The sequence below is a fragment of the Felis catus genome, chromosome B3 (genome assembly GCF_018350175.1).
Source record: "Felis catus isolate Fca126 chromosome B3, F.catus_Fca126_mat1.0, whole genome shotgun sequence".
Taxonomy (NCBI): Eukaryota; Metazoa; Chordata; class Mammalia; order Carnivora; family Felidae; genus Felis; species Felis catus.
In genome coordinates, this window is record NC_058373.1 from 55,283,266 (window position 1) to 55,299,662 (window position 16,397).

The 16,397-nt window shown below is 37.6% G+C and overlaps 1 protein-coding gene across 1 annotated transcript in view; it reads left to right on the top strand.

Annotated features, from left to right (window-relative positions):
* FBN1 (fibrillin 1) overlaps positions 1-16,397 on the top strand; it is a 233,592-nt gene that overhangs the window by 134,248 nt on the left and 82,947 nt on the right. Inside the window, exons 15-22 of the mRNA XM_023255387.2 lie at positions 3,054-3,176; positions 4,250-4,402; positions 8,039-8,092; positions 9,659-9,784; positions 13,387-13,512; positions 14,447-14,566; positions 14,783-14,920; positions 15,764-15,814. Of these exons, the coding sequence (XP_023111155.1) occupies positions 3,054-3,176; positions 4,250-4,402; positions 8,039-8,092; positions 9,659-9,784; positions 13,387-13,512; positions 14,447-14,566; positions 14,783-14,920; positions 15,764-15,814 (891 nt within the window). The remainder of the gene's footprint in view (positions 1-3,053; positions 3,177-4,249; positions 4,403-8,038; positions 8,093-9,658; positions 9,785-13,386; positions 13,513-14,446; positions 14,567-14,782; positions 14,921-15,763; positions 15,815-16,397) is intronic.

Below are 16,397 nucleotides of genomic sequence, written 5' to 3' on the forward strand. Positions count from 1 at the left end.
TAGTTTATGCTTAAGATGGCTGTTCTTATTTCAGAAAGGGTATTTGAGATCTTCCAAAGGAACCTGAAAGGCTACACTGCAAATGAATGAGAAGCTGAATTAACAGTAGGTGCACCAACAAATATGAGCAACCTTGTAAATAAGCTGAGTTATTCTTCTAACTTGGAGTTGGGAAATAAATGGTAATTAAGTTTTTCGATGGCTGTCATTTGCCACCTGTTACGCAACTTCACCTGAACACAATAATGTATACTCTTATTGCATTGATCTCTTCTCCATAGTTTCTTTCAGATTATCTTAAGAAACAGAAAGTTTTTGATGGATGACTTATTTAGGTGTTATCAAGTCACATACGCATAAAGGGAAATAGAATTAAGCAGAAGAAATAAACTAAAACCAAGAGCCATTGTTTAGCTCGGTAGCTCTTGAAATAATCTCATTGCTCTAGGTATGGAAACAAAAAAGAAGATTTTTTAAAATTTTTTTTAACGTTTATTCATTTTTGAGAGACAGAGACAGAGTGTGAGTGGGGGAAGGGCAGAGAGAGAGGGAGACACAGAATCTGAAGCAGACTCTAGGCTCTGAGCTGTCAGCACAGAGTCCAACGTGGGGCTCAAACTCACAAACTGCGAGATCATGACTTGAGCCGAAGTCGGATGCTCAACGAACTGAGCTACTCAGGTGCCCCACAAAAATGAAGATTTTTATTTGTACTATTGAAAATTCAGGTTCTAAGAAGAGTCATCAAAATAAATTTGTGCTTAGTGTCTCTTGCCTTACATGGTCAGGGATGAGTTATCATTGAACTTGGGTCCAAGATCCGCATTGAAACCATACTTCTCAAGGAACCTCATATCCAAATATCCAGAAAATCTGTGAACATGCTGCACTCAAAGCCTTCAGCTCATAGTTTCAGGTGGAGAAGTGCTGAGTGTCAAGCTATTCAAGATTGAGAAAGCAGATAAAGTCCTATGATGCTTCTTCTCCAGATTCCTCTGGTAGACAGACAGCTTTGGTAAAGGTGTTATGGAAGAAAGCCTTGTATTAAGTCGTTGGCAAGATGTGCATTTTCCCTAGGCTTAAAAGAGCTTCTATCCCTTGGTTGTTTACCTACATTCTCCATGACCTTCACCTCAGTGGTTCTTAATATTGTGCAAATCTGTCTTCATAGCAAGAGAAAACATTTGAATTTTTAAAATTTGAAATGGGAAATAGGTTTCTGTACTTTTGAGCCTTGTGCTGTGAGGAACATATAGTTTGGAAGACAAGACCAACACGTAGAAATATTCTACAATGTAAAACAGAATACAACAAAGTGCCAAATTGTGCAGATTAAGTGCTGTACAAGTGAAAAAGAAAGGGGAAGGGAATGGTTGCTGGAATATTTGGAATTAGGCTTCCAAACAAAATAACAGAAGGAAATGTGAAAGCCCCTTTGTGTGAAGACCTTTTACAAGAACACATACTCCTTTTGCTAATCCACAGAGCACACTAAAATGTATTTTCAGTGCCTATAGGCTGCCAGTGACCCCGGCCACAACTTCTCAGTATGCGGTATGGCCAATAGATAATGCTGATGTAATTATTTCAGAAGACACTATGACTTCATAGATGAAACTAGGTTTTGCAAATGTTTGCAACCAGTAAAGTATTTGGAATATTCAAACTAGAAATAGAAACTAGAATAAAGAAAAAAGAAATTTCTTGTATGGTGAATTTCTTCTTTTCTGTAGCTTTTCTCTTGACATCATTGGATAAGATTTTCTCTTAGAGCTGAGTATTTAGTTCTGAGGCCACAAAGATGTGACTATCCAAATCTAGAATAAACAATGCTAATTTAATCTCTACAGTTAACTAATCTGATGAACAGCATGTCCTCCCCAATCACTCTCTGAAAGTTTGGGCCACAGACCCTCTCGGTCCGTGTAACATCTGTTGTCCTCATTAAAAAGCCTTTGTGTCACTTTGCAGGCTATAGCTGTCACCTTTTTACTGTAGATCTCAGCTTGAACAAAAAGGTGACCTGAATAACTGAACCAATTCGATTTCATGTATTTAAATATAACTGCTGTTTTAAAACACAATCTGTACACGGAATCTTGGACCATCTGAATATATCTTGTGCCAAATAACACAAGCTAAGTAAAATGTAGAGGTGTTTCAGTCTCAATTTGTCTTTTTAAGGTCAGAAAAAAGGAAATAGTTACATACACTAGCTGTATATTATAAAAGGAGTTGTTATAAAATGACTTACTTCTACGTGTTACATGTTTTCCAAAACACAATTTTGGTACCACTTCTACTTCCCCATATTAAAGGGGAAAAATCTTTGCTATTATTAGTATGTGCCCAATAAAGTATTTTACCATACCTCCCTAAATATATACATATGATACTATAAAATATATGTAATACTTAGAAAGATTTTTCTCTGCTGAGCTCCAATAGCTTAGTGCTATTGTTGGCCAGAAATGGCCACCAAAATCTTCTATATTCCTTTTCTGTTTCTTTTCTATAGTGTTCCATCAGGGTTTTAGTTCTGTATCTCTAATGCCATGCTAGTCATCTCAGAGTGCTAAGATGTGAGTGATACTGGAATGGACGCCAGTCTGAGTGTTGGATGCTAAACAGAGAAGCTTCCTGCCCAGGTCAAAGTTGCAGTCCATTATCAAGCCAGATTTCTGACAGTCCTAGAAGAACTGCCATGTGAAACGTTCCACCAGGACCTTTGTCTTTTAGCTTCACTTTCCTCCTTTCTTCAATTCTGTTTTTGCCTTTGTGATTCTTATTTTGGATTTAAAAAAATCTCAGGAGAGTATTGTTGAAATGGCTTTTCCTGTGGTTAAAAAAAAAAAAAGCTCACATAGTCGGTGTCAATTTTTGTTACTGTTCTTTCAAAGGGCAATGAAATGCATCTCACTGAGCTTTTATTGTTGGTGCTGCATGTCATTTTCTATCTTCCCCATTTTCAAGTGTTGTAAAAGAATTGTAGACATATTGTGGTTTCATGTAAATGTCACTCCATTTTTAATAAGTGCTTTTCCCCACCACAGACATTAATGAGTGTGAAACACCTGGCATCTGCATGAATGGACGCTGCGTCAATACTGATGGCTCCTACAGATGTGAATGCTTTCCTGGACTGGCCGTGGGTCTGGATGGACGTGTGTGTGTTGGTAAGATAACGCCATGACTAGATGGATGGTAGAGATCCACCCTCCGTGGACCAATAAATACCACCAATGACAAATGCACTCTACTGTAACAGATATGACATAATTAATACTTGTGGGGGAACACACCAACAATATCAGTTCTCTTCTTGCATAAGCTGGATATTAATTTAGGAGATAGAAAGATGAACTGACATAAATGAAAACCAGGGGAGTCCCCACCTCTCCTTCCCCCTTTTCTTTTCTAATCATGTAGATGTCCTCAATTTTCTCCAACCTTCCATTGTTGACAGTGGTCTTTGAAATTGGCCTATATATGCTCATTATCTCATAGTGAACATTTTCAGGTAGAGAATTAAATGTCCTAAGGGAAGTATAGAATACAAAGGAGGATATGGATAATCAGGAAATTTATGTAATATTTTTGTGCGGCTTTATAAAAAGTTTGAAATTTATTGAGAAATAGATATGAATTTTACCCAAATTATTTTTAAGAATGGCAGTCAGTAAACCCTTTGAATTGGGAGAGAATTGGGCATAGCTGGAACCTCCCTCCCTGTTGGTAAAGATGACACTACTTAGTAAGCCAATGTCCAGAGATTTGTATAATGAACCTTCTATAGATTAAAGTTCCTCCATTTTGAAAGTACATTTAATTCAAACATTCAATAATTGCATGTTTATTTTGAGGTAGACCACACTTCTAATAAAGATCTTATTTATCATAAGGGGAGTCACTGGTCACCCATCATTAACTTAACCTGTATTAAGCTCCTTCTGTGTGCAGGTCTAGGGAAGACAGAAATGAATGAGATATAATCTCAGCACTTAAGAGTCTCACAGTTGGGTACACCATGATAGTCCCTAGAAAACTGAAAGAGTCTGACAACTGGTTTCCAGTGCTTGGAAGCTGAATGCAGTTTGTGTGGGTTTGTCTCTTTCTGTTGAGACCTAAGACCAGAGGCATTTTCTTGTGCGTTAGAACAGGGACGATGGCTAAATAAAGCCAGCTTCAACTTTGACCTGGGGGTTTATTGGAAGCGATAGTGTGATGACAGATGCCTCTTCCTGTTTAGACACACACATGCGGAGCACATGCTACGGTGGATACAAGAGAGGCCAGTGTGTCAAACCCTTGTTTGGTGCCGTTACTAAATCTGAATGCTGCTGTGCCAGCACCGAGTATGCATTTGGGGAACCTTGCCAACCGTGTCCTGCGCAGAATTCAGGTATGTGGTGTCGTGGAGATGCCCCCATCCTGCCAGCCTTCTGCCACCATCTGCAGTCTTTGCATTTATGGCAATCACGGAGAGAGATTATGTTATGCTCTCCAGATACATCACATACCTTCCTGGGGTCTTGACAGGGCTACTCAGGGTCTGATCACACATTATTCACCCAAGCCTAATGGTCATTGGGAACAGGCAGCATGTTTGGAACCCCCATCCCAACCCCTCCACCTTAATAATACTCATGCTCTTTGGAATTCATGCAACTTGCCTTGTTTTCTAAAGTAGTTTCATAATGTTTGCATTTTGCAGGAACTATTATAAAAGCAGAATTTTACAGAGTGTAAAAGTAAATAATTTTCAGATTACCTGAATATTTCCAACTTTTTTCCAAAAGGCCATGTGTGAATTTTGTTCAAATCCCTCATGTTGATTTAGGTGTGCCTTTCCTAAATGATTTTATTCAACCCTAGGGAAAAAGTATTTTTCTCAATTTGAAGTGACACGGCATAATGAAAAGAAAACTGGTTGGTGACTCAGAATTCTCCCCATCCACAGGCAGACAAATTGCTTAACTGGGGAGTTTAGAGTTTAGTTCTTTGTAGATTTTTATTTATTTAGGAATTTTTCTCACCTACTTTCAAAAGGATTTAAGATAGCTTGCAATAGTATGCAGAATTGTAATGTAGAATAATATCGAAATGGATTCTTAGTTTCTTCATCTACAAAATGAATTATTTTAGGTAATCCAGAAGATCCTTTCCGGTTGTAAATTATTTTTATTTATAAGGCAAAAATAGTTTATTGAAACTAAAGCAATAAACTGTCAACATTTGGACATAATTTTAAGGTAGCTTGACATTTACTTTTAATGTCCTAAAATAAAGGTAGATCTAATACTGAAAACAAATAGCTTTGATTGGTTGGTTTACATCTAAGATCCAGTTAGTTCATTTCTGACCTATATATAGTCAATTAAAGATTAACTCACAATATTTAAACATCTGCCATTTTGAAAGTGATATTTGAAATTAGGGAGTTAGAAGAAATTAAAATATGAGAAGTTAAAGAATGTTAACTGGAAAACTTTAAAAGAAATGGGTAAGGCCAGTTAAGAAATAAAGCTTTATTCTGGCCGATTACATCACAGATTACTATTTTATATGTGATTAGCAATTAGTTCAATTCATGCCTACAATAATAATACTTCAATTATATAGCATAAAATATAATTCTATCTAACAAACATCCCTGTAACTTTATAGTTGTATATCATTAATACTACCCTGCTTGCTGTATGTTACTTTAACTTTTCAAAGTACTTTTCTTACATACTTAGAATTTATAAGATAGACGAGTATCATGAAAACTGGTGCACAGGGGTATAGGTGATTTGTTCCTATCTTCAATATGTGAAAGAACCAAACTTAGAATCTAGGACCCTTGGTGCATACAGTTCTTTGTTTTTACATTTTCCTCTGGACTAAGTACATCTCCAAAGAATTCTTATGATACCTAGGAAAATGAAGTAATCTTATAAAAGATGACTAAAAGAGACCAGATTTCTTTAAGAAGTAAAGCTTAAGATGAGTTAAACTTGAAGCCCAGCGCCGCTAGCTTCTGTTTTCTATTTCAACACACTTGCACAGAAGAGGTCCACATGTGGAAGTGGTTTCGTTCAGTTTGGTTTCTCCACGTCTTTGGTAGATGAAAATGCCAAATCGTGAAGGACCTAAATGGACAGTATCCCTCATTTCAAGAGAGAGGGGAGATTTTAAAAGGTACTGAAAATATTCAGAAGATTCCTTCTTTAGTCAATTTAATGAGAAACTCCAACCTCATCACATCTAGCGTCCATCTTTGTGTTCTGGAAGAAAGCCAAGTAAGGCTCTATATTAAGATATTTCTCACTGACTGCTGAATATTTACTCCTCACAGGGATCAGTCAGTTAAACCCAGAGAAGTGGAAGTTTGGGAATTTTCTCATATGTCCCCATACCAGTGCCTCCATAGCACAACACTGAGTTAGCTCTGCAACACCTATCATTTATGAAATGCATGAGCCGTGCCAGGAGCTGTGTTCAACACCTTACATGTTCTCCTAGTAAATGCATAGAACTGCCATGTGGCTTCGGTATCCTTATCTCCAATTTGTAGAAGAGGAAACTTATAGAAGAGGAAACTAAGAGGGAAAGGGCTTGCTTCGAAGACCCCCAACAGCAAGCATTGTCATCAGCATTCAAACCGATGTAGACCTGAATTCACTGACCGCAGAGGACAGTGCAAGTACCAGATTCTCCCCAAATGGAAAAGAACAATGAAAAGAATTTGCTTCTATTTAGGCCAAGCATCAGCTAATTTAGCACTAACTGTAAAACTGCTTTTTGTAAAACTGACATGATATTGTTTTTCCTACTTTGTTACTTACAGTTATTTCAAAAGCGTTTTAATTAATTGCTGACATGAGAAGATAATGACAATGCATTTCATTTTGCTTTCAGTCCCAGGCTTGCAAACACACAACGGCAGCCACTTTCCCAGTTGTTCCTTTTTTGGTCCCATTTAGCATGATTTAAAAATTAAGGGATTTCACCACTTTTCTCGAGTTTACATTGGTAGGAAGGCAGAGGCTGTGAAGGATCCAACCTTCATTTTTAAAATCTGTGTAGTTCATTTGCATCCACTGTCATCAGGAATAGAATTTTCTAGCATGCAGAAGTATAAGAGTTATTTGCATCAGCAGCGAGGTGCTGTAGGCCTGTGTAAAAAGACCCCTCCCTAATATCCAGTTCTTGTGCCACTTCAGCCCACAAATGATTTGCATTTGGCCTGGCGACTCTGTGTTGCCAGAAACTGTGGGCAGCTAAGGGGACACTTCAGTTTGTTTTCCTTGGATAAAGTGTGATTCCAGTTAGTTCTCCATTTTCATCGTTCACTCTCATGCTCCTCTGAATATTATTGGAATTATATGTAAAACATTGCATCAGTTTTAAGTAGAAATCTGATTCCATCACAAATTTGGGTACATATTCTGTATTCAATTTCTTAGTAAGATCTCAGTTTTAACATTATGCAATACTTTGCCTATAGATTTATCATATAGTATCCTGATGAATATTTACTTTAAAAATACACTTAAATACAAGTGTAGAGGCTTTGTTTTTCTTGTGAGTGCAGACTAGAGAATTTGAAGAGAGAAATGAGAAAATGTTAAGAACTTGATTGTATTAAAAAAAAAAAGTTTGTACTAAGAAACAAAATTATTCCCAAGATGGTGGGAGAAAGTTTTATTAACAGTTAAGAAACCACACTTTAACAGGCACATTTCACTATAAGTGTGAAGTGTTCCCTGGTGGACAAAATCAAATTATAGGAAAAACACCTTTTCCGAAAGCGCTTTGCACAAGGCCTTGCTGTAACTTGCCTGTATCCTTAAAACTTGTTTTCCATAGTGATGCGGAGCCTTTAAAATGGGAGCATGGTGTACCAGTGACTCCCTTGGGAGATGCCTCCTTTTCCGTTACCACTTTATTTCAGTTCTACTCACTTAGCAGGAAATGATGTGTGCAAAGCCAAGTGCAGATTGACCTGTTCTGCAAACAAGGGAATCATTTACTATCTGTTAATTTATTGCAGCGGAATATCAGGCACTCTGCAGCAGTGGGCCAGGAATGACATCAGCAGGCAGTGGTAAGGACTTGTTTGAAATTTGCTACCGTAAGCATGTGCAGAAGCAGCACTGGGCTTTCCTGTGGGTTTCCAGTTGGTCCCTTTACACCAGACTGGGGAGGTCTGGCCCCCTCTCTGGCCATCACTGTACCTGGGACTCCTGGAAGCCCCCAGTGGCAGAGTAATGATGGCACAGTGGGTCCTGGGATTGTTGGGTTTGGGTGTTGGGCTCAGTACTGAAGACTGGGTGCTCTCTTAGGGTGGTTGATGAGGACTGCAGTTGAGATACAATGACTGTGGTCACTCATTCATGAGAAGAGGCAGTCTGGTCCTCCTCTAGCTCTTGGATTATCAAGTACAGTTCAGGGTTATGGGCTCAATTGAATCATTGGCCATTCACATTTTGAACTGTCAAGTGTTCAGTCATTATAAGATGTCAGTAGGGAGCCATGTTACATTTTGTAGCAAGCAGCGATAGCAATGAACTGAGTTGGAAGAGTATGAAATACTTCATTTAAGTGTGGGAGTTAGAACCAGAGAAATATAGATACCATAAAAGAATTGAAGTTAAAAGGGAGAGTTGGCACAAAGTGCAAAAACAGGTGACAAGAAAGATGAAGGGATTATTTTATTGATATAAAACTAAATGATTCGATTCAGGAAAGTTCTGAAAAAAAGTAGACCGAATTGATTGTCAGTTTATCCTCTTGGTTAATTTCATCATTATGTGTGGATGAAGGTGGGGAGGAGATATTTGGGGGAAAGAGAGTAGTAAAGAAATTTATAATAAATAGTTGGGAATAAAAAAGTTGTGATAGAAACCTGGAGAAAGAAAAAATGTCAACCCTAGCTTATAGAAGAGTTAGGACCAAGATTTGAGACTAGCTATTCACTGTCATTCTGCATCACCCTTGATTATAGAGCTCTTCTTAGTCTGTGAGCACACAGAAGATGGAGGACCCAGCCTTATCTGAACAGGGCAGCAGAGGCTTTTCCAGAACAGGTGGCATTTGAATGGGCTTTGCACCAATGAATAGTCCTGGCTCCAGACATCCCTGACACAGAGCAAAAGGGCATTGTATGTTCATGGAAGAAGTAAACAAACAGAGCTCATGTTTTAATTTAATCTTGAAGATATTTTTGAACCTACAAAAGCTTGAACCATGAGAATGACACAGTCATCTCATTTTTAAGCTAAGTCTGGTGGCATCGTAGAAGGTACATTGAAGAGGGATAGGCTGGCAGCAGGGAGACCAGTTGTAGGGACTTGGGCTGTGTGGCGGATCCACTTTTCCATCTTGATGTTTGAACCAGCAGAAGCCCAGGGGCTCTCCCTTAGCCTGATTAAGGATTGGTAATCTTGTAGTTCCAGCTCAAATGCCAAGTTCCTCACAAGGACTGGTGGAAGGAAGATTTGATTCAGAATATCTTGTAGTGACAAGAAGTGATCAAGCTTTCTCATCAAAGTGAAACTTGATTTTCACCAGGTCCTAAGGTTTTTACATTTATTGTAATGTTATTTTTTTGACAGTTCTTTGACCTTTGCTTTAGAATGTTATTGATATTGAACTCTTTTTGGTGGTGCAGATATAAATGAATGTGCATTAGATCCAGATATCTGCCCAAATGGAATTTGTGAAAATCTCCGTGGGACCTACAAATGCATATGCAATTCAGGATATGAAGTGGATTCAACCGGGAAAAACTGTGTTGGTAAGAAGATTCACCTGTTTTCTAAGACATTTCATGCATCATGCATTCCTTTTTTTGTTGCTTGCAGGGAACTGCTTTTGAGTAGCTTTAGGACTGAGCAAATGGGTGATCTTCACTTTGGGTGTCAGCATGACACATACATGTCTCAATTAACTGAAATTTACATAGCTGAATCCTGATAATTTATAAGTAGTCATGTGTCATGTTCACTCCAAAAAAGAGAAGCTCCTTAGATGTAGAAAATACAGATTGTGAGCCGTTCTCATGTGTCTACAAAGGCATCCCTATTTTTACCAAGAGAAACAACTCTTCTCCCAACCACTTATTAGATTCAATCAAAGAAAACCCAGCTTATTTTCAGTAATAACTGTTCTCTGTTATGTTTAGCAAACACCAGTTTTGATGCTTTAACAAATTTTAATGAAGGTACCAGCCAGTAACTAAGAAAACAAAACAAAACAAACAAACAAAAAGAACACCTTTGGTTGACAAGAAAATGGTCAACATGGGCACCATTATTTTTGCAACTTTCTTCAGTTGCCTAGACTAGTATTTTCTAAAATGTACTGTCCATTCTGTAGTGTAGTGACATAATACTGCAGGTTTCCTGAAGTTGATCTTCTAACACCAGAATATTCATTCTCATGGGAATATGCCAGAGTGTACTAAAACCAAAATGTAAGATGGTGCATCCTTTTTATCTGAAAGCAAAACACATTTTACATAAAAAAAATACTTACGTGGAGTAGGATGAAAAGTAATAGGCTTTAATAAGGATAAAAGGGGGAGCTCAGTTATATTTTTACTCTCTAAAAGCCATTTGGGTCTTCAGTGTTAGAACTTACTGTCTTCTGCCCTGGTGGTGTTTTAGTGGTAGAGTTTGAAAAGTACTGCTCTAAGGTGGTCAGTTAGTGGAACATGCAATAATTTTGAGATGCTACAGATTGAAATAAACAAAAATGACTTTCTTTTCATTCTTTCAACACATGATCAATCAAGTATTAACTACTTGCCAGGTACTGAACTCAGCTATCTCCCAGACAGCCATTAGTTGACCCAAGAAAAGAAAGTTCCTCCTCCTATTTGTCCCTGGGTAACAAGCAATTTTACTTGCCATGGTTCCTTACTTTACCACTGCACATCCTCTTGGTGTTGAGGAGCTTGCTGAAATACTTGGACCCCTACCAAGAAACTTGTTGCCTTTGATTAGACAAACAGTGCCTGAACTTTAAGAGGAATAAATTACATTATATAGAACTGTATTCCCCTGGACTGAGAAAAATGGCCATGTCAATTAAGTAGTTTTTTAACAGCTTACTATACTATGTTGAACTATTAAAAATGACCACCTCTGAAATATCCGTAAGTTGTCCCCTGACCTCTTGCCGTTGTACACATTCTTTTCAAAGCTCCTCCAACCTAACTGTGTATTTCTGTCTCCTTTCAGGAATCTCTTTACCCCAGTTTGTTTTGATACTGTAAGATCATGGCTCTATCTGTGAGACTAGGGCTCTGTGTACAAAGAAAAGAGAGGGATTCTAGAGATAGAACAGAGAGGAAAGCTAACTCTAAATGTCCTAAAACAAGCCCTCAACCATTTTGCCCCCTCTGGCTCTCTGCAGGTCACCTGTTCCCCACACACTCTAGCCTTCTCTTCTTCTTCCCTGTACTTCTATTCAGCATGAATAATGTTTACTTTTGTTTTCTAACTTCTTAAAGGATGCAACATGGCAAGAGTAGTTTCTGTCATGCAATGTACAGTGTGCAGGTTGAAGCAGAATATCGCATCTAATAGATGTCTTTGTTGTTAGGCCTGCCTGTAATGTCATAATGGGCAAAGTGGAGGTAGCAATTATTTTCGAAGAAGCAGAAATATTACTTGAGTATTTTTCACTTGCTGTCCTTCTTCACTCATGGCTTGCACACTCATAAAAAGAAGTAACAGTAAATAAAAGCTTCTTCTCTGCCCCCCTTTAAATCACCTTTCATCTTAGTTTCAGGCTAAACTAGTACATAAAAAAATGAGGATAGGAGGTCTTCAGGGGAGCTGTATAGTTATCACAAAACCCTCTTCTTTCAACTATGGGTTTCTTTTTCTTTCCCTAACTTTTATTGCTGTCCCCAAATTAGCCCTTCCCTCTTTGTGGTCTACAATGACTTTTGAGAAGTGAATTCTTCCTCTCTCACACCCTTAATTTTAGGGCTTATTTTCTGGGGTACAGTTGTCATTTGAGTACACATGGTGTTTTCAAACTAGATTTACAATTTAATTTTTCTGTAAAAGCCTCTCTTCATCAGAAGACAGAGATCATTATTTATTTGAGCAGGCCCAGAAAGACACAGAGATGTTTTAGCTTCATCCAAAAAATCACCCCATTGGAAGCAAAAGGGAGAGTTTGGGAGGCCGTAGGGATTCTTCGTCAACAAGTTAAATATACACTCCAAAGTTGAACTGATTATCATCAGGTCAGAAGTATGTTCATATTTCAGATTATGTTTAGAGATATGAAGTTAAGAATCAAAAATCCACCACAGCCATCCCCTCCAGGGACTGGCTGGTTTTTATCTTAATCATAAATTCCTCGATATAAGGTTCCAGATTCTTCTGCATCATCAAAGTTTAAGAATTGCAATACTAACTCTTTGGGGAAGTGTTAGCATTCCCTATATCATTTTGATAGACTTCTCACCATGTTGTTTGTTCATACAATAATAGAACTTTATACTTAATTTTTCTATAATTTAAGTACTTTATAAATATATTTCTAATTTACTTGTATTTACCACTGTGAACCTATGATGATTTCTAGTACTGAACTGGTGTATCCTTTATGTTAGGGCTACTAGATTGTCAAATGATTATATAAGCAGAATTTGTTGATGTGTAAAAAAAAATTCTTTGTGAAGATATAGCCTATTCTATGTCTGTGTGATGTAGTTTAAGCCAACTAAACTATATATAACTATAAACTATATATAACAAACTGTTGAAGTTCCACACTTCCTAAATTACCTGAGTAACACATATCAAAAGTTAGATTTTACATGAGACAGACCTATTATTCATCTGAAAGTAAGGAATTTTTCTGAGCTCTCTGAATCTCAAGTCTAAATTCCTCATGAGAATTATAAACTCTATAGATTGCTTCACACTCTATAAACACAATCAGAGACCATTTCAGTTGTTCTAAAGAAGAAACAACCATCCTAGAACTAACACATATCAAAGTTGGACCATACTTTCTGAATGTTTATTTAGTCCCTTAAATCAATAGGATTAGTCCTTTTAATTCTGGCACAATGAAACAGTTGTATAAAGATTAATGATTTCCAGCAAATCCAAGTTTCTTCCTGTTAAAGAAAGTAAATTGAACGGTATCTGGTGACTTTAGACTTTGTAGATCCCTACTATAAATAATCAGATGAAACCCCTATTTTCCTCAAATTAGGTAAGTTAGGCAAAAACCTGTGGTAGAGGAGTTTTCCCTCCTTGCTTAAATTAATCATTTCATATGACCTTAAAAATTTAACCTATAAAAAGCAGAGAAATTGCATGCAAAGAATGAGCTCCCTCTAAAAGTTCATGTTCATTGGTTTTGCAGATATTAATGAATGTGTGTTGAACAGTCTGCTTTGTGACAATGGACAGTGTAGAAACACTCCTGGAAGTTTTGTCTGTACCTGCCCCAAGGGATTTGTCTACAAACCTGACCTAAAAACCTGTGAAGGTAAACTATGTTTTTATTCTTATATTAGGTACTTTATTGTCTTTTGGTATGCCACTGGAAAACCATGAAAATCAGTTAGAGTCATATTTATTCATTCATTCATTCATTCATTCATTCATTCATTCATTCAAGCAAGCAAGAAGGGTAGAGGGGCAGAAGGAGAGAGAGAATCCCAAGCAGGTTCCATGCTGAGCCCAACATGGGGCTCAATCCCACAATCCTGGGATTATGGCCTGAGGTAAAATCAAGAGTTGGATGCTCAACCAACTAAGCCACCCAGGTGCCCCAGAGTCACCTTTATTTTAGACAATTATATCATTGTAATTGAGATTCTGTGGTCCCAAATGACACTTGCATATACTTTGTAAGCTACTATGGTACTTACCTGCAGTTGGCATTTTATTTGCCATCATTTAAGACATGAAGAAAATATTACATAGCTAGTAATTCAGAGATCACACTTAAAATTTGCTCCAGATTTCCTGAATAAAAACATTCAGCCATGTGCCAGATTCTGTGCTATAGAGATATGCTCAATTACTATTCTTTTTTTTAAATTTCTTTAATGTTTATTTATTATTGAGAGACAGAGAGACACAGAGCGTGAGCAGGGGAGGGGTAGAGAGAGGGGAAGACACAGAATCCGAAGCAGGCTCCAGGTTCTGAGCTGTCAGCACAGAGCCTGATGCGCAGCTCGAACCCACAAACTATGAGATCATGACCTGAGCAGAAGTCGGTTGCCTAACCAACTGAGCCACCCAGGCGCCCCTCAATTATTATTCTTGATTTTCCATCTAGTCTAGAAAAAAAATCTATCTAGGCCAGCTTTACTATCTAATAAAGAATATGTGGTAGCAATTGAGGCCACAGTTTAAATATTCCTTCATGCCCAAGACTAGTTTTTAGCAGTAATGTAGACCTCTTTTTGTTTTAGACATTGATGAATGTGAATCAAGTCCTTGCATTAATGGTGTCTGCAAGAACAGCCCGGGCTCTTTTATTTGTGAATGTTCTTCTGAAAGTACTTTGGATCCAACAAAAACCATCTGCATAGGTATTTATTCTGCTGTATCAGTACTGTATTTAGTGTCTACTTTTGATGCAAAAGACCTTATTGCATAAGAGTTTAAGTATGGATGAACAAAAGTTTAAATTATCATTATCCCTTGTTTCATGATGCCCTTCTTGCTGTAATTCCAATGCACATATTTGAATGTTTGATAAAGATTTTATTAAGTATCTAATAAAATCTTCTCCAACCTCCTTGCAGAAACTATCAAGGGCACTTGCTGGCAGACTGTCATTGATGGGCGGTGTGAGATCAACATCAATGGAGCCACTTTAAAGTCCCAGTGCTGTTCTTCCCTCGGTGCTGCCTGGGGGAGCCCGTGTACCCTATGCCAACTCGGTAAGAGAGAGACAGGCACTGTGGCTACGGGGCCCGTCCCACTGGTGTCTTCGCTTCGAAAGAGGAAACCCAGTACTTTTTTCATTTAGGTTCACCTGGGAATTTTAGATTTAATTCCACTGACCTCAATGAAACATAGTGCTGATTAGGAAACTAAGAGAAGTGTCAAGGACAGTAATTTCATGTGATTTGGTTATTATTGTCTATCACACACTGTAATGTGGTTTCCTGATGTTGCCTTCCTAGATCAGCAATTTCTATGGGCTCTCTTAGAACCTCATACTTAGGGCTTTTTGCAGGCATAGATTATCTTCCAAAAATAGACCGACATAAAGGAACCACTATTCATGACCTAACTTCTAAATCTGTTGCAAAGCTGAGGTTTGAGAGCCTTGCTGATGATTTTATTGATTTGGTGTCTGGGTATATAAATGTGTGAATTTATATGTGTGAATGCTGCAGGGCAGGAGATCTTCAAATTTTAGACTTGGTCTTCCATATTCATGTTACTATAATCATATACTGTGACTCCTATTTTAGAGTTGTTAGCAAGAGAGAAATCTAGCCAATTTCCTTCTTAGTGATCACCTTAGCATGATCTTTAGGGGAACTTTGGGTCTTCAGAATCAGAGGAACTGAGATTAATTCAAAGAGACATTTCATTCTCCTTCTTCATCTATACAGTCTTAGAAACACCTTGTTATCTTAGACTTATTCATAGCAACGAAATCTAATTCACGTCCAGGTACTCCTTCATGTTTCTTACACTATGTCATACAAAGTCTGGATATTGTTATCTCAAATTTGTTTTTTGGTTTTTATTTATTTGCTTGTTTTTTACAGATCCTATATGTGGTAAAGGCTATTCAAGAATTAAAGGAACACAGTGTGAAGGTATTTATGATTATTTATAAACCATAAATTTCTGTGTGCAAGAAGAATGCTTATGTTAACTTGGACTGGATAAAGTTGTCATGAAACTTTACAGTAAGAAATATGCAACAGAGAGAAAAATTAATGAGAATTGCAGAACATAACAGATGTTAATTTCACAAGCATATATATGCTGTTGCCAGTGTTGGATCACTATGGCCACAGGGCAGGGTGACTGAAAATGTTTTAGGCTGACCTAAAAGAGTGACTTTTAGAGTGACTGCACTTTCAAAGCACTATCAGGAAGACAAAAGTGGAAGTTTTCAATGAGACTATAAAATTTGCATTTTTTCTTGGTTTGTCCTGGGTTTTGTTTGTTTGTTTGTTTGTTTGTTTGTTTCACGGTCATGAATGATATAGAAGGACATACTCTGTTGCCTCATTTTTGAAAGTTTATGTGGATCCTCTCCAGTCTGCTGTGATTCTTTCTCACGGAGTCCCAGATAGATGCAGGTCAGGGTGACTAACACAACCTGACATGACACAGCAGCTGAAAAATTTTAAAAACAGCAATTAGTCCCATATGTGGAATGAAATGAAGTTT